The sequence below is a fragment of the Hipposideros armiger genome, unplaced genomic scaffold (genome assembly GCF_001890085.2).
Source record: "Hipposideros armiger isolate ML-2016 unplaced genomic scaffold, ASM189008v1 scaffold_59, whole genome shotgun sequence".
In the NCBI taxonomy this organism is placed as follows: domain Eukaryota; kingdom Metazoa; phylum Chordata; class Mammalia; order Chiroptera; family Hipposideridae; genus Hipposideros; species Hipposideros armiger.
Genome location: NW_017731409.1, coordinates 2,789,533 through 2,811,146, shown reverse-complemented (window position 1 = coordinate 2,811,146; position 21,614 = coordinate 2,789,533). Strand labels below are relative to the sequence as shown.

The 21,614-nt window shown below is 36.4% G+C and overlaps 1 protein-coding gene across 1 annotated transcript in view; it reads left to right on the top strand.

The window, feature by feature from the left end:
• Nucleotides 1-21,614, top strand: part of GPHN (gephyrin) — a 435,631-nt gene that overhangs the window by 361,237 nt on the left and 52,780 nt on the right. Inside the window, exons 13-16 of the mRNA XM_019641276.1 lie at nucleotides 5,372-5,427; nucleotides 8,936-9,055; nucleotides 10,527-10,585; nucleotides 11,441-11,594. Coding sequence (XP_019496821.1) covers nucleotides 5,372-5,427; nucleotides 8,936-9,055; nucleotides 10,527-10,585; nucleotides 11,441-11,594 — 389 coding nt within the window. The remainder of the gene's footprint in view (nucleotides 1-5,371; nucleotides 5,428-8,935; nucleotides 9,056-10,526; nucleotides 10,586-11,440; nucleotides 11,595-21,614) is intronic.

Below are 21,614 nucleotides of genomic sequence, written 5' to 3'. Positions count from 1 at the left end.
GTATTACTCATGTGCACAGAGAGATCATTTGGAATAATTAATTTTAGTTAATACTGTATTTAAGGAAATAACCTTTTTTTCCTAATACTAACAATAAATGGGCATTTTTGTCTTCAAAGATGATGGTAAAGGATATAAAATGCCTTTTCATTCATCTGTCTTACTGTTAGCTCTCTGCTTTCCATAAAAAAAGGCAGAAGATTTAAAATTCCAAATAACTCAGTAGCATTTTTCTCAGTCTGTTGAGATCTTGCTTCTAGGCATATCCTGTGCTGGCTCAAATAAGTTTTTATTAAAATTCTTTAAAAAAAAATCCAAACAACTCACCTGACTTAACCCCTCAGTATAATTGCAGCATATATTAGTCCTGTTATGCTAGTCTTATCACCTTCCCTTGCCCCCACCCCAGCTCTGCCTATAACCTTATTTTAGTATACACATAAACACCTATCATCCTGGTCTTAGATAGTTTGGGTCCATTATCAAAGTAAATTCTTAATCCCTCTACCTTATTCCTCTGTTGAAAATATTTCCTGGTACCTCTGAAAGTTATGCTGTCTATATAGCCTCACTGTATTCAACCCTAACATGGAAATGAGACTCTTTATTATTGAATATAAATGAATAGTTTTGAAGTGTTTCCAGAGGCTTAAAGAGAGCTCACATATGGCTGGTAAATGAAAATGAGGAATAATTCTATGGCAAGTGGCTTAGGGGAGATCATTTTCTATACAGTGCCAAATGAGTGGTTAGCTAATGGTACCAATTTTGTATCAAATGACATCAGAAATCTTTAAATAAATAGGTAAACAAGACTAAAAATATTTTGTGAACATTAACAAAAGGGTGGACGTGGGGAGCAGCTTCAAGGTCTAGCATTAAGCATTATAAATTACTTATATACTGCATTTGCTGTTAGATTTGGTTTATATTGTTTTTATCACTTCCTTCTAATTAAATTCTACAATTACAAAACAGAAAAGTTATTAACAGAAATATCAGGATTAGGGAGGAAAAAATTCTAAGCCTTTACATAAATCCTTGGAATCCATCTTTTCTAGTATCATACTGTGGCTTAATTTTTTTCAGGCTTTAGGTTCACATACCACCCTTTCTCCGCTTCAGCCCCCTCCCACCCAAGCTTGTAGAATTCATCTTGAAAATGGCAACTTTTCTTTTTACCTGTCTCTTTAATAGATATTTTAAAATAAATATCAACTGGTTAGATTGATCATAACTTTTCTGTCTTTATAAGAAACAGTGAATCTTGGTGTTAACGTAAAACCAGAACTTCTGTTGTTGTTCACTAATTTTTTATTCCCTAAGCTTTCTCTTGGTCTGCATTTGTCTGTATTCAGTTCAATCTTATAATGCTCTGCTCCTCAAAAAGGGTAGTCCATGAATCAGCAGCATCAGCTTGTTAGAAACCTCAGGCCTTATCCCAGACCCAGTGAATCAGAATCTAGTTTAACAAGATCACCAGGTGAATTGTATGCACATTAAGGGCTGGGAAGCACTGTTGTGAGGAAAGTAATAGAAAATGACTCCTCTCTTGTTTCCAACAGACTTCTGTAATGTTGGTTGACTGACCCTTCCTTGGCCAGCAATCTAGAGGCAGGTTTCCCGTGGCAAGTTTAAGTGAGCACATATTCTCTCCCCAGTCAGGGCACCTTCCCTAATAGCAAAGGAGCTTGCTGCTTAGATTAGAATCACTTAAGGCTCTTTCAGATTTTGATCTCCCTGATGCTCTATACCAGGCTTGCCCCAGATGACCTCCAGTCACCTATTTTTCAGTGACTTTATTTAGAGCATTTGTGCAGACATTGATAGAAGCATTTTGAGTACATATGCATTGGCATGTGTGGGGAAACAGGAGACAAGAGGGAGACTAAAGAGTGGAGAGTTTCAGAAAGACACAGGAAGTGATCCCTACTTCTACGGAGCTCATAATGTAGCTGACGAGAGAAAATATACTAGTTTATGAATTATTTAAGAAGATTTACAAAACACAATACTAACATGTACAGGTCAGTTTACAAACTTCCCATCTAAGTGTTATAGAAATGCCAAATTCATTTCTTCATTCTTTTAACAAATATTTATTGAACATTAACGATGAGCTGGGCATTATGCTAGACTGAATAACAATGTAAGTTATATAGAATTAATCAGAGCAGTCTTTCTAAACATTCTAAAGATGGTGAATATTGACTCACATTTTGAAGAAAACAATATACATGGACTAGCAGAAAATGAAAGACATTCAAAATACAGTATTTTGTGTTGAAAAATGTTATTTATTCATTCATGCATGCATCTTTCTAAAAAGATTGTTAGGAGCCAAACTCCTTTATTTACTGAACGTTTTGACTACTTAACGTATTGAACATTTATTGAATACCTATTATGCAGCAAGTGCTAGGGATCTCCCTGAGGCAAAATAAGCCAATTTATTAGGATGCCATAATTAGAGTTACTTCCAGAATACACTGGAGAAACAAAAGATGAAGTAGGTGTCTCTTGAGGGAGGGGAGTCAGATATGACTTCATAGAGAATATGACACTTGAACTGAGTCTTAAAAGCTAAGAAGTCTTTAATCAAAGATAAGGATGAAGAAAAGGCACTCTAAGCAGTGGAAGTAGCATATGTTATGGAGCTGAAATGTTAGCCATCTTGGTGCTCTCAGGGAGGTACAGTACTAGGAGTTGAGAGTGGCTAGAGTATAAGATAGAAGGAGGACATGAACCTGAGGCCCTTCCACTGCTCTTTAGGTGAAGATCTTTAGATGGAGCATTTCCACTTAATATCTGCCTGTCTATTTATCTATCATCTATCTGTTTCAGCATTTTTACTTCATCTCCCTCTCTCTCTCTCTCTCTCTCTCACACACACACACACACACACACACACACACACACACACACACACCCCTACCTTTTGCCTACTTAGCTTTCTTCATCCTTCATATGCTTTTATCAGGGTTGTAGTTCTGGTACTTTCATTGTATGGTCTCATAAAACCATGTTCCTTCCCTTTACAGTGGTTTTCTTAATTTGTATTTATATATTCATTAATACTATTGTTGGATTAATATCTGTCTTCTCTATTACATCAGTAGCTTTAAGAGTTTTGTTTTAACCACACCCATAGGACACATATTAAATATATTACACATTCCAAGCCATTGATATACACACACATATGACATATACAGTACATACAAATACACATATGCACACCCAAATATATGTTTCATGAAACAGTGTTTATCCTTACATGTGAGATAAAATATATTTTCTATTCTTTTTCATTTAAAAAATTGTTTACAAGTTGATTTTACAGCTCGCTTTTTTTGTATGTGATCCAGAGTTTAAAAAACATTGTGGTCTGAAGTTTTAAAAACATTACAACAGACTGGCACTGCATTGTAATAGCAATAATGTCTGGTTTTACTCTCTACTTGGTCCCAGCACCTAATATGACGCTTGGGGCATAGAAGACACTTGGTAGAAATTTAGTCAGTGAGTGAAAGGAATGAAAAGTATGATTATTCCCATTTTTATCAACAAGAAAACTGAAGGTCAGAGAAAAGTTTAGTAATTGCTGAAAGTCCTGAGGCTGATGACAGGCAGAACCAGGATTCAGATTCAGCTTTGTTTTACTCTAAAGCTTTGCTCATTTCCCCTTGTGCACAGAAGTAAAAAGAGAAATCTTTAGTTGCTAATGGGAGTTGGCAAGCTGGCAATAGCTCTAGTAGAAAATAATTTAAAATAAGTTTATTCACATTTGAGATGCACTTAGTGCAGAGCTCTGAAAGATAATTGACTTTTTAATTTTCTACAGTGAGAAAATCATGATTGTCTTCAAAATACTGCAAAAATAAGTGGGGGAAAAGATGCAACAAGATTGGTAAAATGTTGATAATTGTTGAAGCAATGACTTCTATGTTTTTTTAAATTGTTCACTTAAAAATTAAAAAAATGAACCTATGAAAACAGTATAATAAGAATAGCATTGCAGGAAAATGATTCTCTTTTTCGTAACCAAACATTGAAAATACAAAAGATTCAAAAAAATACAAGAAAGCCAAGAGTATATTAACTGAGATAATGTCTATGAAGCATAAGCACAAGATACAACATCCTGTACATAGAAGAGACTCAAAATTAATTTTTGCCCCTCTCCACATCAGGTTAACCAGAACCATTGTGGGGAAAGGGTGGCTCCTTATTAACAGCGTTGTATAAGCCTTTAGTAAAAACACTACATTGTAATCACACAAAGAAACAATAAAAACCATATGTTCTTTTTAAAAGAGTTCTTTTATTATTTATCAACCCGATTGCAAATATAATTAAAATATTCATATAGAATGTGTTATATTTTCTGTGTGTGTCCCAAACTCTTGGCTGAATGCAGATGACATGGAAGTAATGCAGTAGCATTCTTCTGCAATCCACGTCATATGTGAAGAAAACCCTTTTGAATACATTTATCTCCAGGAATAGTTTTTCCATCCAGTCGTTACTATATTGTATGTAGAAAAAAAATGGATAAGAATTTTTTTCCATCTCAGTTGTGAATGGGTTTCTTCCAATTTAAAAATAGGCAATGGAAAATATGATGTAACACTGCCTATACATTCTGATTCAGAAATAGAATTTTGACCCATTATTAAATATACATATATATGTAATATATAAGTATATCACATATATATAAATATATATATATATGATACACATACATATACTATAATGTGAATTAAGGGACTGGGTTTTAGTCCTAGCTCTACCATTAACCAGAACTTGTTCAAGGTACTTAAACTTTTCTACCTGAGTTCCTTTGTTCTGAAACTCATTTCCTTCTAATGTCAAGTGAAGAATCAATGTTCTTCCTACTTCACTGGGTTATTATGAAGATCAAACTGGGTATTAAATAAGCAAATAGAATGAAACAGTTAAAAATTGTATAGAAAATGGAGAAATATGGATATATATAGTGATCCACACACATCATGCATACATACCCATGGATAATGTGGTATTTATTTAAGAAGGTAGGCTAAAAGAACTTCTATTTAAAAAGTACATGTACAGAAATTATCAAGCAACAGGAAGATTACCTGAAGTGACACCAAGAAAGGGCACAAATTAGGAACACTTCTCTTGGTACTTGTGAGTTTTGGATACCAAAGATCAAACCAGTAGTAACAAAGCCATTGTCTAGTCTAGGAGATCAGAAAAATACTCCACTTTCCTAAAGCCTTACCTGGTGATTTGAGTCAAATTTTAGAATTCCAATACTAGGTTTTTATTCCTTGCTATAGGTCCATCCTGATGTTTGTTCTTGGTTTTATTCATTTCACAGCTGCTGATGGCCCAGGAGATCGGTTCATCATTGGGGAATCCCAAGCTGGTGAACAGGTGAGATTCGTAGGCCAGAAAGGCCCTAAAGATTTCAGTTTCATGGACTTTCAGGATCTAATTCTAAGTTTCTACCATCATTGTAATGGAAATCTTAGAGAAGGATTAAACAGGTTATCAAAGACATTAAAGCAGTGGTTCTCAACCTGTAGGTCGCGACCCCTTTGGGGGTCAAACGACCCTTTCACAGGGGTCACCTAAGACCATCGGAAAACAAAAAGATATTTACATTACGATTCATAACATAACAAAATTACAGTTATAAAGTAGCAACGAAAATAATTTTATGGTTAGGGGTCACCACAACATGAGGAACTGAATTAAAGGGTCACGGCATTAGGAAGGTTGAGAACCTCTGCATTAAAGGATAGTTCCCATGAGAAAGAACCAATTACTTCTTAACTGAAAGAATCTGCATCTATGAATAGATGGCGTGGTGGTGTTGGTTTGTCTCACAGACTTGCCCCACAAGCATGTTCCAGGCCTGTGATTGGATAGATGATTCTTTCTTCCTATATAAACATCAGTGTTCTGAATAGAACTACAGTTTCTAAGTGGTCTTCTCAGACTTTTCCCCAACTTGTGTTACAAACAGAAATTTAAAAGAAGCAGATTATTTTATCTCTCTAGCTAATCATTTAGATTAATTTTTCTCATTAGGGAGCTAGCCAGGGAACAGGTATACCTATATTTCTGTTAAGAAATGAAGCACAAATGGCCCATAATGGAAGTAAAATAGAAGTCCTCTTCTCTAATGCTTTTGAGACCAGTAATTGGACATTTAATTAGAAATAAGTTAAAGTGCAAACTTACTTTATATTTTTAAAATAAATATAAAATTAACTTAATAAATGAACATTTACTTGTCATTTAATTTGATGGGGAGACAAGGCTTTTTTTTGTAATAAGTATCTGCTATTTGAATTTCTACCTGGTCTTTCTTATATAAATCACACCCAAAAGGCCTTTTATGTTATTTCCAGTTTGAGTTTCTTTAAAGTGGAGAAGAATGTAAGGACATTTGCAAAGGATCTAAGTATAGAATCCTTCTAGACTTTTATCATATTTTTACAACTTTTTATAGTTGCTTCATCCACACCTAATTTGTCAATAATTCTTGTTAGCAATACTTTTTAATCAAATTTTTCCAAAGGTTTAACTTAATTTTAAAGAAAAAAAGTAACTTTTCACAGTCATGTATCATTGGTTTATGTAATATTTATTTAAATTATATAATTGCATAGCAACTCTTACTACAAATTGGCACAAACAAGTTTGAGAACAAACTCAATTGAATCTTAAAGAGCAGCAACTTACAGGTATTCAAGAGAAGAGTCTAACAGCTTCAAACTTGAAATGTGCTGTGGGCATCATGACGTTTAGTAGGAAATAGACAATCTATGTTAATCCAGTAAATTGTGAAAGTTGATTAAAGAGCTCCTACCTTATAATATAGAACCAGAGGGAGATAAAAGCACTTCTCTCCTTTGCTACTTACTACCAAACACTCATAAGCATTATATAAAAATAAATGAAATAGATTATAGATAGATAGATAGATAGATAGATAGATAGATAGATAGATAGATAGATAGTGTCAGATTGGGCGAAAGCTATGTCCATGCCTTTTCTTCCTTGTCTTAGCATGTACCCTGATATGTACTGAAAATAGAGAGGGTTGAAAATATATATAGGAGAAGAATGGTGCCAATGGTGGTGACCCAAGCTCCCACATCTCTACATCCAAGCATTGAGAAAAACTGTGTACAGATCTCTAAAGCTGAGTCTGGGATTATAATGATTAGATCCTTGTCCATGCTGTACACAGGCTGATATGATTGTTTTCCTGACAAACAACAGCAATGCCTGGGTCTCTTTTTTATAAATGACTTGCATTGTGACCTCATAATTCATTTGACTTCTGTGGACATCTAAAGCATCCATTTTTATAACAAAGCCACAAAATATCAGTTACTCAAGGAGTACTTCTCTGATCTTCAACTGAGTACTTCTCTGATCTCCAACATTTATAAAACATACCTACTGTGTGTACCAGGCACTGTGCTAAGTTCTAGAGATATAAAGTAGATTAAAACATAACTACTACACTTAAGGAGTTTACATATAGTGGAGGAGACAGAGTATAAACAACTAAATATAATACAATATATTGAGTGTTAAACTAATGCTGTCAGTCGTTGTATGGAGCACAAAAGAGAGGTTGAGCATCTCATCCTAGGAGAATTAGGGAGATGGCTTTGCAGCTGGGCCTAAGAGAGTTTTACTAAAGGGACATGCCAGGAGAGAGCACAATATAAGGCAAGACCCAGTGGTGTTTTAAAATTTGCATGGAATGCTTAGGGAAGTTCAAATAGTTTATGTGATCACAGCCTAGTATGCATAGGGTTAGGTGTAGATTGTTAAGGGCCTTGTGGACCTCTTAAACTTTATTTACTAGCTAAGACCTCCACTTGTACTAGAGAGCTAGGAACACAAGAGTTGTGAAACTTAAACATTACCAACTTCTTGCAAGCTCTTATAAAAGCTTAATGGGAAAAAAGATCAAAACTATATAAGAAAATGGGTTTTCCCCCAAATATCCTCTGATGTACTTTAGCTACTACTTATGTATCATACAGACTTTGCAGCAATTTCAGAGATCTTATAAGAGCCAAATTGCTCACTCATTGAAAGTACATACACTTGAGTATTGGGGTACCATTGCGACAGTGATTTACAAAATGGTTTCTTGGTATACCAAAATACTTGACCGTAAATAGCTTAAGTTTCATCCTATTGCTTAGCACTAGAGACCTTCAAAGAAAATATTATGGAGTTAAACAAGCTGTCTTTGGACAAAGCTAAAAAAAATCTAACTCAATACCTCTATTAAAGAAAACAATCAAGATTTTAACTGTTTTTACTTTATATAAAGCATATAATGTATATCAATAAAAATAAAAAAGAACTGTAACTAGTCTTAATCTAAAGGAAGTACTTCAGATAGTGCTAGAATTTTTCAGTTGATTCAATAAAATTGTAGTTTATATGTCTATTCTAAGTGGATCTATAAATGTCTTTATATATCCAATAACATCTTTTACATTGGTTTAATAAAAGTGAGCTGGTAGTAATCTACCATTAGAATTACTATTCTTGGAAAAGAGCCCAATTTTTTTGTTTAATACCACACAAAAACACTTAAGAGTTGATTTAACACAGAAGGAGAGAAAATTACAGACACAACCACAATAAAACTTAAAGTACATTTACAGAATATGGTACATTGAACCCAACTAATTTGAGGTAGGGTAATGTTAAATCAAGTTAAAACTTCTTGGTGTAAATGTATCTATTTGTGGGTAACTTTCATTACATTGGCCCAAAATGAATAAAACTGTAAGACTTTCCTTTTATGGTTTGTTTCTAAAAGTGTTACATTTCCTGCAAACTTTTCCTTTGCATCAGTAAAGTAAATCAACTCTTTCTTGTATGTTTGTATTTCCAGCCGACTCAGACAGTAATGCCTGGACAAGTCATGCGGGTTACAACAGGTGCTCCAATCCCCTGCGGTGCTGATGCAGTAGTACAAGTAGAAGATACCGAACTTATCAGGGAATCTGATGATGTACGTCATCACCAGGTCTTACCGCTGCAGTCCTGTGGCAATATTTTAAGTCATGCCCATTTTCTGCAATGTTTATGAGATTCACCCAGTTTGTTGTTGTTGGTGGTGGTGGTTATGTTAGGATCTTATACTGTAGTGTATGGGTCTCCACGAAATAAGGAATTGCCTTAGCCTTGAAAATATTTTGTTATAGGAGACTTTTTGTGGTGATAGCAGAATTTGAGCCACATTTGATCCAAGAAATTCCACATGCAAACAAGGAAAGAAATTATCTCAAGGTAGAAGAACAGAGATATTAATTGTTAACTTACCTTCTAGCTGAGAAATTTGCTCATTGAGACTCGCTTCTGATAAAATGGAGGAATTTCAGTGGGGGATTTAACAAAGAACACTTGGGCAAGTTCTTGAATATTACACTAAGCCAACCATTTGAGCCAAATGACACTCATCTCTGGTTTCTATAATTCAGGAAAATTCTTGCCACCGAATAACAGCCTAGAAATATTTAGTTGATGTTAGTTTCCCCTCTGTTGCCTAAAATATAGGACCCTAATCTTTTTTGGTCTAAGCAGGCCTTCATGTCACTAAAACTAGTGCCAGTTATTGAAACCAGAGGGTCAGCCACTAATAAAACAATAGTTTCAACTGAGGCTTTGATGACTAGCTATCTTACTTGTTAAGGTTAAGATATGTTGTATTTTAAAAGCTGGAGTTAAAAATAAATAATATTCTCCTAGCCTGGTATATAGTAAAATTTGGCCATGCTGAGAGACGGCCATTTTTCTTGATCTGGGGATTTTTTTAATCATCTTCCCACATGTAAGGCTTATAAAATTCAACTCTTGGCATACAGATCACATTGCTTGCTGTTAAAACTGTCCAGCAGATTTATTGGCATCAGGGAAGCCAACAGAGCATTGAAATCCAGAACACTTGCATCCACAGACTCTGCCAGATGACAAGACACAGTTCCAGTGTCACAATATTATTCACAGCCCATAAATGTAAAATTGATGATCACTATCAATTTACAAAAATTTACTACCAAGCAAGCTATAAGTCCTTCACTGAAATATCTGCAGATATTTTGGAACCTTGGCATAGTATTGAAACCATAATTCATGGGAACAGAAGAGACAGATTACCTCCTTGCGTGTTCACTGTGTCTATTAGGGTAGCCAAATTTTCCCTTGAAAATGCTACTTACAAAGTAAGATTCAATATCTTAATTGGTATATTTTTTAAAAGCATGAAAATATTTATTCCTTAGCAACAAACCTAATTTTGGGGGAACCTGTGGTAGAAATTCATCATGTTCAAAGGGTTTAGCAAATGGTTTTCTGTTTCTCTATATTTGTATATATTCTAGGCCTATCTGATCATAAAAGCATCTGAGGAGCTAAATTCTATCTATCAGAAATTCTGTTAGATTCTGTTCTATTTGAAATTACATGACTTCCTCTTATTACAGGGCACTGAGGAACTTGAAGTACGAATTCTGGTGCAAGCTCGGCCAGGCCAAGATATCAGGTAAGTCCATAACACATAGAATGTGTGGCCAACTTTTGCTTCTACATGATCATAAACTCAGGAGAGCATTGCTATTATAAATCCACAATGCAGTCAATGAACCGTTAACTTTCAGGGCTTTTAACAGTAGGAAAATTAATTTTCTGAACTCTACATCCCATGTCTGCCCTGCCTACTTTTTCACAAAGATGATAAAGGCAAATGAAATAGTCAAAAGCAAAGATGAGACCACTGTCCTACCATAAGTAGTGCATATACTTTATTTTTTTTACAATGGAATATATTTATCCTGATTTCATTAATACTAATTTGCTCAAATCTCCTTGTAACAAAGCTGTACTTCTCCCATCCCTGTGGTAGGAGACCAAGGTGAATGGATTTCTGCCACACAACTGGACCAACCTAAGTGATCCAAATAGAAATCATCTTCATTACTCTAACCTCATTAACATTACTCTCCTCACCACAAAGCTAACAAGCTATAGACTTTTTATTAATATCTTTAATACCATGTAATTTCTTGCCTTATATCAAAGAAAGTTTGCAGTTGGTATTTTTGACAGTAATGTGATACAAAGCAATTTTTAAAATAATTCTCAAATATGAAGTAACATATTCCTGTTTAGCAGTAATAGATACCAATACTATTTCTGTCTTCTGTTGTGTGATTAATATTTTTAATTAAAAAAGCATAGAGTTTAGAATCTCTTCATTTCATTATCCTGCTCCTGCCTCATCTGTTGACTTTTTTCTCTCCTTGAGTGTCTGTCCCTCTTTTCTAACAGTAAAGTTTCCCTCTGAGTTGAGAAAATATTATTCTTACTCATACTACTTATGGTTCTCTTTGACTTTCAGACCCATCGGCCATGACATTAAAAGAGGGGAATGCGTTTTGGCCAAAGGAACCCACATGGGCCCCTCAGAGATTGGTCTTCTGGCAACTGTAGGTGTCACAGAGGTTGAAGTTAATAAGTTTCCAGTGGTTGCAGTCATGTCAACAGGGAATGAGGTAAAAAAAAAAAAAGGGAGGGGGGATGGGGTGTGGAATGGGCCTTGCTGCTAGAAGTGTGCCTGACATCTGTTCTGTGTTGTAAATAGAACATAGTAGATTATAGATCTTAACCACATTCCTATAACAGGGAAATAATAAATTGGCCTCAGGATAGTTCAAGCACAGAAGATGAGAAGGAAGAACTAGAAATTACATATTAATAAATGTTCCCTTCTGTTTATTAGAATGAAATATTACAACTAATGACCTTTCCACGCACTCACTACATGTAAACAAAGAATGTTGATTGACAGCTATAGATATTCAACTATGCAAACTAATTATTAGGCAACTTTATATTAGGACTATGAATTCTACCCACTCTGCTACTAAGTGTGATAGGCCACCTCTGTGTGATCAATAAGTCAGTGAATTGGGACACCATGGCTGGCCCTTCTTGCTAAACTTCCATGTGGTCTTTAATCACCGGGAAGTGTTTGATAATCAGTTTTTTTTTTCTGTAAAGATAGCATCTCCAATGGTATGCCATTCAGAATGTGTCAAAATGTCACCTCAGCCCTGATATAGAAAGGGGAAGTTAGTTTTTTTCTGAGAACTCTTGAAAAACTTCCTATTCCCTATTTTGCTTAGATTATAGAAAAATTCAATTGGAGGCTCTAAGGTGAAACTGGGAATATTGAAAAGTGAATCTGGGGCCGGCTGAGTGGCTCAGTTGGTTAAGAATGCGAGCTCTGAGCAATTGGGTCACCAGTTAGATTCCCACGTGGGCTAGTTAGCTGCGCCCGAGATGAGCTACCGCTGAGCTGCCAGCAGGTGGCAGGATGGCTCAACTGGTGAGAGCACATGCTACTAACAACGAGGCTGCTGGTTCAACTCCCACTTGGGATGGTGGCTACGCCCACCCGCAACTAAGACTAAACACAGCACCTTGAGCTGAGCTACACTGAGCTGCCGACAGGCAGCCGGAAGGCAATTGGACTTGCAGCTGAGCTAGCTGTGCCTTCCACAACTATGATTGAGGGACAACAACTTGGCTGTTCCCCTTCCCCAATTCCCCAATAAAATTTAAAAAAAAAAAAAAAGAAGAAAGAAAAAAGAAAACAAAAGTGAATCTGCTGGAGATTCAAAACCTAAGAGCAGAATCTGAAACTATTGAGGTTTTTTTCAAATTAATTCCTTTAGAACTTTTTATAAAAAGATTAACAGGATATTTTTTTCTGTTTTAATCTCTAACTTTGTTCTGAAAATAAGCCAATTTTTAATTTCTTAGAGTCTTGGAAATGAACCTTTTCAAGGGTCTCTCTACTACCCTTATAGTTCCTTTGGAAAGAGCAAAAGAAAAGAATAGGATATTTTGTTTTGCTAATGGAGAGATAAATAAACATTCTAGATTTGCTTACTTCCCCGTATATGCACGCTACTCATTCCCTAAAACTATTGATTGACCCAAAACATTCTTTTCAACTTATTTACACAGTGATGATTTTAATATCCCTAGGACCATCTGACTTGATGTTTAGCATCAGAAAGTAATTTATTTTAAGCTGGTTGATGTAATGAACTATTCTTATTTGTGATTTATTTGTATGTTTTATACAGCTAAGTGAGTTCATGGAGTTTGGGAATGCTAAATAGAAAGCTAAATAACTAATTACTAGGCAACTTGGTTTAAGGTATAGTTTTTGCATTCTTTGTAGGGCTGGGCTAATATCCTATTATCCCCTGAGTACATTTGTAGTATTTTTTTAAAGTTATTTTTTTTATACTCTTCATTAAAGCTATTTACTAGTGGTAGGGAAAAGTGATGGAGTGAGAATAAGGTGGTGTTTACATCATGGAATCTAAGGAAGAATTTGTGGTCCTAGTTCCCGGCCCTCATAGACTTGATAATCGTTGGAGAAGCTTTGATAGGTTCTGTATGACTCCTTTCACCTACTTTCTGTGGCCTGCTGTATTACTATGGTTTTCCAAGGGAATGATGCTTCTAAATTTTATAATCTCTGGTTCGATATAGTTCAACAGTCTTCCCCTACTTCCATCCCAAGTTAGCTGTTATTATGATTTTTTTTTATCATATAGTTTAGTTCAACAAATATTTATTGGATACCTCTGTGCATGGCACTATACTGGAAACTGGGGATAAAAGAGATAAATAAAACATAGTATCTCTCCTGCAGGCTTGAGATCCTCAGACAGCCAGAAAACAATAGAAAAAAATCATGCATTTATTTTCAGAGAGACCAAAAGAAATTACACCTGTCTATTAATGTGACAAGTCTATAATTTAGTTGGTCATAGCACAGTTCTCCTTAAGTATTAGTTCTGATTTCCCCTAATTTATATGACTTCACATATGTCCACTTCTTGAATCCAGTGTGGTATATTGTAAGCAGAACAGTGGCCTGAGGCAACCCAAAGAATGTCATACAACATGTCTGTGTATGCATTATTTAAAACCTGCCCTGTATTTTGTGACCACGTGAGCTTGTTCAGGATGAAGGAATTATTTCAAAATTGGGGAGGTACAGTTTGTTATAGACTACAACTAATACAGAATAGCCTATGTAGACTATTTGTTTGTTGATTTCAAGAAACTATGGATGTTAAAATTTAGTTAATACCATCCAGTAATTGTACATAATTGTAGGTATATGTTTCCAATGTCGTACATTTGTTCAATAAATATTTATTATCTATTACATGCTGGAATGCCCACCAGGGGTTTTCTTATCTAAACATCAGACTTACAAGATGTAAATACACTATATTGTGAACCAGTATACTTAGAAAGGCATTGAACAAAAAACTCAGCATCAAGCAGGGCAGCATCAGGGTTTCTTCTTCAACAGTCCACACAGCCATCCAAGGGTATTTTCTTTGTTCTTCAAGTGACATTCAGGTGCAAGGGAACAACAATAATAGAAGAGTATGAGAGCCACCAACTTAGAGGACCCATGTTGTACATAAAAATAAGTACTTTTAATAACAGCCTTAGGCAGCTTCCAGGGTCCCCACAAGGAAAATGTCCAGTTACAAGTGTTACCACATTCATGGAAGCCCAAAGCTATGACTTTCTGCTATGTATTTATAGTTCCTTCCAGTTCATATGCAAGTTACCAATCAGAGATCATTTTTACCACAAGAAATGTTGTCTAGTAACAAGCTGACATTTCATCTTTATCAAATATGCAGGGGAACAATGCTAGAAAGTTAACCCAAGGTCAGATTTGTCCTTAGAGATGGAGAAAGGGTTTTGTTAATCCTTTACCCTAACATAAGAAGATGCATTATCTGTAAAAAATTAGAAAACAATAATAAAACCAACTACAGGTCATTCTGCTTTTTATTATCACCATGCACTGGCAATTCTAAGCAATGTCAGTGGTAAAATTCTCCTCTCCATTGGAGGAGACCACTCCTACCACCCCTTCCCCCTTAGTATACTACCGTACTGATGCCAGGCACTATTCTGACTACTGGGGATATAGCAGCAAGCAAGACAGACAAATTCGCTGCTTACAGAATTTATATTTTAACAGTGTGGGAGAGAGGGGGGCTTGAGGAGGTAGTCAATAAACAAACAGTAGTAAATCATATGAAGAAAAATAAAGAAGGGTCAGATGATAACGACTGGTAGTAGAAGAGGTATATGCCAGATGTTATCTGTTGAAACTTACCCCACATCAGCCCTTTTATACTCTCCCCTAAATAATAAGGCTAAAAGCCTGAAAACTCTATTTTCCAGGCTGTCTTTCCAGCTGTAGTCCAGTTAGGTTTTGCCATGGGCAAACATTAACATGGTATTAGAAGGCAGAAGGAAATTACCAGAAGTATAAGCTCCTTAACTCTCAGGAACGTCACTTTCCCCCAGCAGCCCTGGGGATGGGGATGCTAGTGCTTTCCTGCCGTTCCCGATCTTTGGTAACACACTTTCCTCCTTTTGTTTCTCCAACCCCCCCAACACATTTGTAACCAATTCCCTGTGTTAATCCTCCCTTCTCCCACACCCCTCCATGTGAAACACCTAGAGGAGTTTTGGTTTTCCTGTCTGGATCTGATGGATAGTGTTGTTTTATATAGGGTAACCAGGCCTCACTGATGAGGTGAAATTAGAGTGGAAATCAGAAGGCATTGAGGGCATATGTCATGTGAAGGGAACTATGTTCCAAACAGCAGGAACAACGAACGGGAAAGCCCTGAGGCAGGGTGAGTGCTTCTCATGTTTGAGGAGCAGCAAGGAGGTCAGCGTGGCTAAGTGCACAGGGAAGGAAGCAAAGTAAAAGGAGATGATGTGGAGAGGTAACAGAAACAAGATCATTTCATTCTAAGTGGCCCGTTTGGAGGAAGGGAAACAACATGGAATATAACAATGTTTACTCTGGCTCCTGTACGATATGTCAGAAAGGAAGAAAAAGGAACAAAGCAGGGAGACTAGCTATAAGGATCTGTAATGCTTCAGCGAGAGATTTGAACCAGAGTGGTGGCAGTGACGATGATAAATAATCAGATCCAGGATATATTCTGAAGGTAAAGCCAATAGGATTTGTTGGTGAATTCAAAGTAAAATATAAGAGAAAGTGAGGAATCAAGATGAACTCCAAACTTTTTGACCTTAGGAATTCTAAGGATTGTGTGATCATTTACCCAGGTGAGAAAGATTAGGCAGAGAAATCGGGGATTCTCTTTTGGACATGTTCAATTTGAGATACTTATTAGAAATCCTAGTTAGAAATATTAAGTAGATAATTGAACAAATTAGTCTGGAGTTTAGGAGAAAGAACAGAGCTAAAGGTACACATTTGGAAGTTATCATGAAGCTAGATAAAGTCAGCTAGGAAGTGAGTATAGAAGACAGGAAATGCAAGTTTTACACTTAGGAGGCAGTTGTATCTTCCTCCTTTTACCAACCTTTATATTTCCCAGTTGCATTTTCTAATTTTGATTCTTGATGGTGTCATCTCTTTATTCATTAAATGCATTCTGATCCCCTTGAAACTTTAGATAGGGACCCACAGGTCTTTAGAGTGGACATCAATCAGCCAGCTACCATTATCTTTAGGAAGTCAAGATTGTGTGCTTGCTGTCTAGTTACCCAAAGTACTAGCAGTAATTATTCCTTCAGTAGATGCTGAGTCTTCTAGTTTTGAAAGTACTGTTTCAGTCACCTTCAGCCATATTTCATAACTCATATTCATTCATGTTTCCTCTCTCAGAGAGAGAGAAAGAGAGAATTGAGTGTATTTATCTCCACTGTGTCTTTGCTTGTTCTGTTCCATTTCTTTTTTTTTATAACTGTCTTGGCCACTGTCAGTAGCAGAGGCCTGTTCAAACAAGTTTGAACTTTAGATACATAAAGTCTGTCTACAGTCTTCATATATTATTTTTGGGGCCTTGCATAAGAAGCTGCTGTTATAAAACTAGAATCTTTAAAATCTTTGTCCCCACTAATAAGAGAAGGACTGGGAAGTTGAGTGCCTACTATGCCCAGTAGTGCTGTGTGCTTTGTGGTTAAGACAACACTCTGAGGTTAGTATAATTATGCTTCATTTTATGTAAGAGAAAATTGGCACTCAGAAACAAAGCAAATTGCCTGACATATATTCTGTGTAAGTGATGTAGCCTGGTTTCATATCTAAGTGTTTAGGCTGTAATGACTTTTTCCCACTATGCCACAATGCTTCCCACTAGAGCTTCCATTTCTTCAGTTTTTCAATGGCAGTCTCTGAAATCTGTCAGGTTGATAGTCCATTATTTTCTTCTAGCCATATTATACTTCTTGTCCAGATTAAAGACCATGGCTGACCATTTTAAAGTTGCCCTCACTAACACTTCAGATAGCTTCACTTATTTAATCTGTTCCTTTACTTACTATGCTAATATTAAAACTGAATGACTCCACCCTACACCTCCATTTTTTGCTCCCACACAGAAAAACATTACTGAGAAAAATCACAGAACCTGGCCCACTACAAATTTATGCCATTTAATGTCACCCTGGCACTTAAAGTTGCTCAGGAATTCTGTTGTAACTGTCTTGTTGATTTTCTAGTACATTCCGGCAGTGGATAGTTCATTCATACATTCTACACCATTTTTAAACCTCAGTAGCCGCCCTGCTTTCTTACTCTTGGAAGATGATTTCACCACCTTTATGGAAAAAATGAAGCTAAAAAATATTTGTCAAACTGAACTAGATGAGGGCTCCCTCATCTTCCTTGTCTTTACCTCAAAATTTTCCCCATTCCTTTAACTATCTTCCTTTCCTCCAATCTAAAAGGAAAAGGCCTACCTTTTTTTTTTTTTTTAAAGATTTTATTGGAGAATTGCAGCGGGGAGGGGAACAGACAGACAAATTGCTGGTTTGGTTTTTTGTTGTTGTTGTTGTTTTTCAGTCCAGTTGTGGAGGACATCACTTCACTGGCCTATGTTGGTATGATCATTGTGCACTTCCCAGATGGAGCAATTGGTCACCGGTCATTGGTCGGCCACTCACAGCAGCTCCCAGCAGCTCACTCGGGCTGCTGGCCGCTCACATTGGCTGCCAGCCACTTATGTAGCTCACGGCAGCCCACTGCAGCCCTGCTGCAGCCTACGCCATCGCCGGCGACTCACAGCAGCCCAGCTCCAGGTTGAGCTGTTGTTCAGCATCTTAGCTATAGAGAGCAGTGTCACTGGCCCTCAATGTGGGATCCGAATCAGGGCCCTGCTGCTCAGAACTGGCGCTCCCAAGTGAGCTCTTAACCAGCTGAGCCACTCGGCCGGCCCAGGCCTACCTTTTAGCCCATTCTTTCTCACCTTCTTCAGAACTTTGGTTTCTAAATTATTTCCTGCATCTTCTATGTCTTTAATTGTTCCCTCTCTACTGGCTCATCTCCCTTCCACATCCAAATATACAAAGAAAGATTATGAACTATCATAAGAAAACCTATACTCAAACACTCTGCTGCTTCCTTGAGCTAATGCACTATTCCCTTCCTATTCACTACTAGATTTGTCGAAACAGAGGTCTGTACCCACTGCCTTTCCTTCCTCACTATCCACTTTCTGTTAAAATTCCTAGATATGATTAGTGCCCCATTAGTGCAGAAACTACTTACCTGAGAACACTAATAACCTTCTAATCTCCAAATTCTGCTCTGATATTCATCCTCCTTAACTTGTCTATACCATTTAACATCAATGACTTTCCTCTCCACCACCTGGAAACTCTCTTTCCTTGTATTCTGTGAGTTTGTTCTCTCTTGATGCCCTGTTGCTTACTTTTTTCCTTCTATTTTCTTTATCTTTATCCCATTCCCTAAATGGAGTATTCCCCCAAGATTCTGTTCTCTGCTGTGTCCTCCACTCTCTCTAAATTCTCCCTTGGAGTTTTTCTCTCATGTCAAATATATGCAGGTAATTTCCCGTATCTATAGCCCCAATCCTGACCTCGTTTATAAGTTCAAACCTTCATTTTCTACTTTGGTATTTCTACCCAGTGTTCCATCATAATCTCACTCACCATCTTCCCCTTCCTACCAAGAGTGGAATACTTTCTTCCTGACTTGCCTCTTTTTATCAAGGCGTCAGTGTTCCCTGAAACTGTTTTGCCAAGGTCATCAGTGACATTCTAAAAAGTTTTTTTATTCTTAATTGTGGTAAAATACGCATAACATAAAATTTACCATCTTAACCATTTTTAGGTGTACAGTTCAGCAATATTAAATGCATTCACATTGTTGTGCAACCAATCTCCAGAACTATTTTCATCTTGTAAAACTGAAATTCTATACTCATTAAATAACAACTCCCCATTTTCCTGGGGCTCCTTTCAACCCCTGGCAACCACTATTCTACTTTCTGTTTGTGTGAATTTGATTTATTTAATGAGAGAATAAACCCAAGACTTGCATAACTACAATATTGTTCTAGAATAATTTGCTTACATGGCGGCAAAGTCAGGAAGAAAACACTGGACAGTTTTTAAACCAAAATTATTAAATCAGTCTAATTTGTACAAAGAGTAATCATAGTGAAAATAGAATGTGGACTTTTTTTTAATACAATTTGTAAATCTTTGTATTTATGAACCAAATCCTTAAAGACTACTTAAATTATGTTTCAAAGCTCTGAATATACCTTTTTTCTTATAACCCAGTGACCAAAACAATTATTTTAGCTCTCAATTAAAACTTTTTTCCAGAGTTTAATTAAAAACCATTAAGAATAGGAACATGGGGCAGCCGGTTAGCTCAGGTGGTTAGAGCACAGGCTCATAACACCAAGGTTGCCGGTTCGATCCCCAAATGGGCCACAGAGCTGTGCCCTCCACAACTAGATTGAAACAACTACTTGACTTGGAGCTGATGGGTCCTTAAAAACACACTTTTCCCCAATAAAATTTAAAAAAAAAAGAGTATCTGGAATTAAATGTCAAGTTGAAAACAAAACAAAACAAAAAGAATAGGAACATGTTCCATTAGAGCTTATAATCTGACTTTTCTCCCCTCTTTTTGTGTTAGATCTGTTTGTCTGGACTATCACGGTATTTCTAACATGTATCCATAATGACCAGAATTGATTTTTGATGGATTAATAAAGTAAGTTTTCCAGAAGAGGGAGAAAAAAAGAAAGGCTATATAAGGGAGCTGTTTGTAATGGATGTAGAAAGAGTTACTGACCACTTTCTTCCCTTTGCAAAGAGGGAAACAGTCTTAAATGCAGACAAACCCATCTCAATACATAAAAGAGAGAGAAAGTGAGTCATTACAACCAGTCTTAGGCACTCTGACAATTCCATCAGGACCATACGATTAAATCTCTGAGGAACAGAAATAAAGTGAGAGGTCTCCTAAAATAAACTAAGTGATTTCTCTTTTAGAGAACAAGACAGAGAGCCTCCTCATGAGGGTTTAACAAAAGAAATTTTACATTTTTTATATTTTTATTTAAATTTCATTTTGAAGCTTTGCGTAACAATAAAAATGCTAATCATTGAGTATTCAGAATTATATTCCTCTTTCTAAAAGTTCTTTCAAGTGAATAATTGGGTTACATCCAAAATACTCCAAAATGACCACTGCGATTCCAAATTGTCCTTGATAAAACTACGCTTTTTAAAAATATAAATGCAAGAAAGATAAAACAGAAGCCAGAGTTATGCCAAGAGGTAGCACAAGTTTGTTATTAAATGAATCCATGAACCATTAGCTAATGGTCAGTCAAAAGGGAAAATATTGCTTATGTATTCTGTCTAAAAGCCTTAACACTAAGGTTGAACCCCTAACAGCTAACTAAAAATCAGCCGGCCAGAAAGGGTAGGCAGAACATCTCTCCCCAACCCAATTTCTCAAACATGAACAAACTAAGAAAAATTCTTATAGATATACAACGATGTAACCAATTGACAAACAAGATGGCTAGTATCAATCAATGCTTTAGCACACTTTCACCAAGGAAAACAAAATTTAGTACAAATTCAATCAGACAACCAAAAAGCCCTGGGAACCTTACACCAAACAAAATAAAGCAGCTAGCTTTAGGATCAGAACTTGACATAAGTGCTGGACTTAGTATCATAGACAAAATCCCCCGAGAAAAGAGGCTCAGGAGACCTCAGTGAAGTGCAGTATAACCGGTGTGAAAATCCTGGTGGCACGTGGTCTTGCCTGAGTCTTGGCGGGACCTCCGTGACTATCAAAATCCTACTACAAGGACAACCAGGGAAACCTATTGATCATACAGAGCTGGATATATGCAAGTTTCAGAGCAAGGGAGAGCATGACCTTGACAGAGTCTCAGTAGTGTCTCAAAGGGGGGAAGTTACAGGATACTTATAGGATTTTGAGGACTGGAGTTGATGGTGAGGTGGTTTTAAAACCTTAAGTTAGTAAGTTACTTACTAACTTACTTAGCTAGTAAGTAAGATCTGGGAAGAGACTGTTCAGATTCTGTAAAACAGATGAATTGCTGAAATAGTCTTATCTTGGGAGCACATGAGTCCAGGTGGAGTTACCATGGTCTCAATTTGTCCATGGT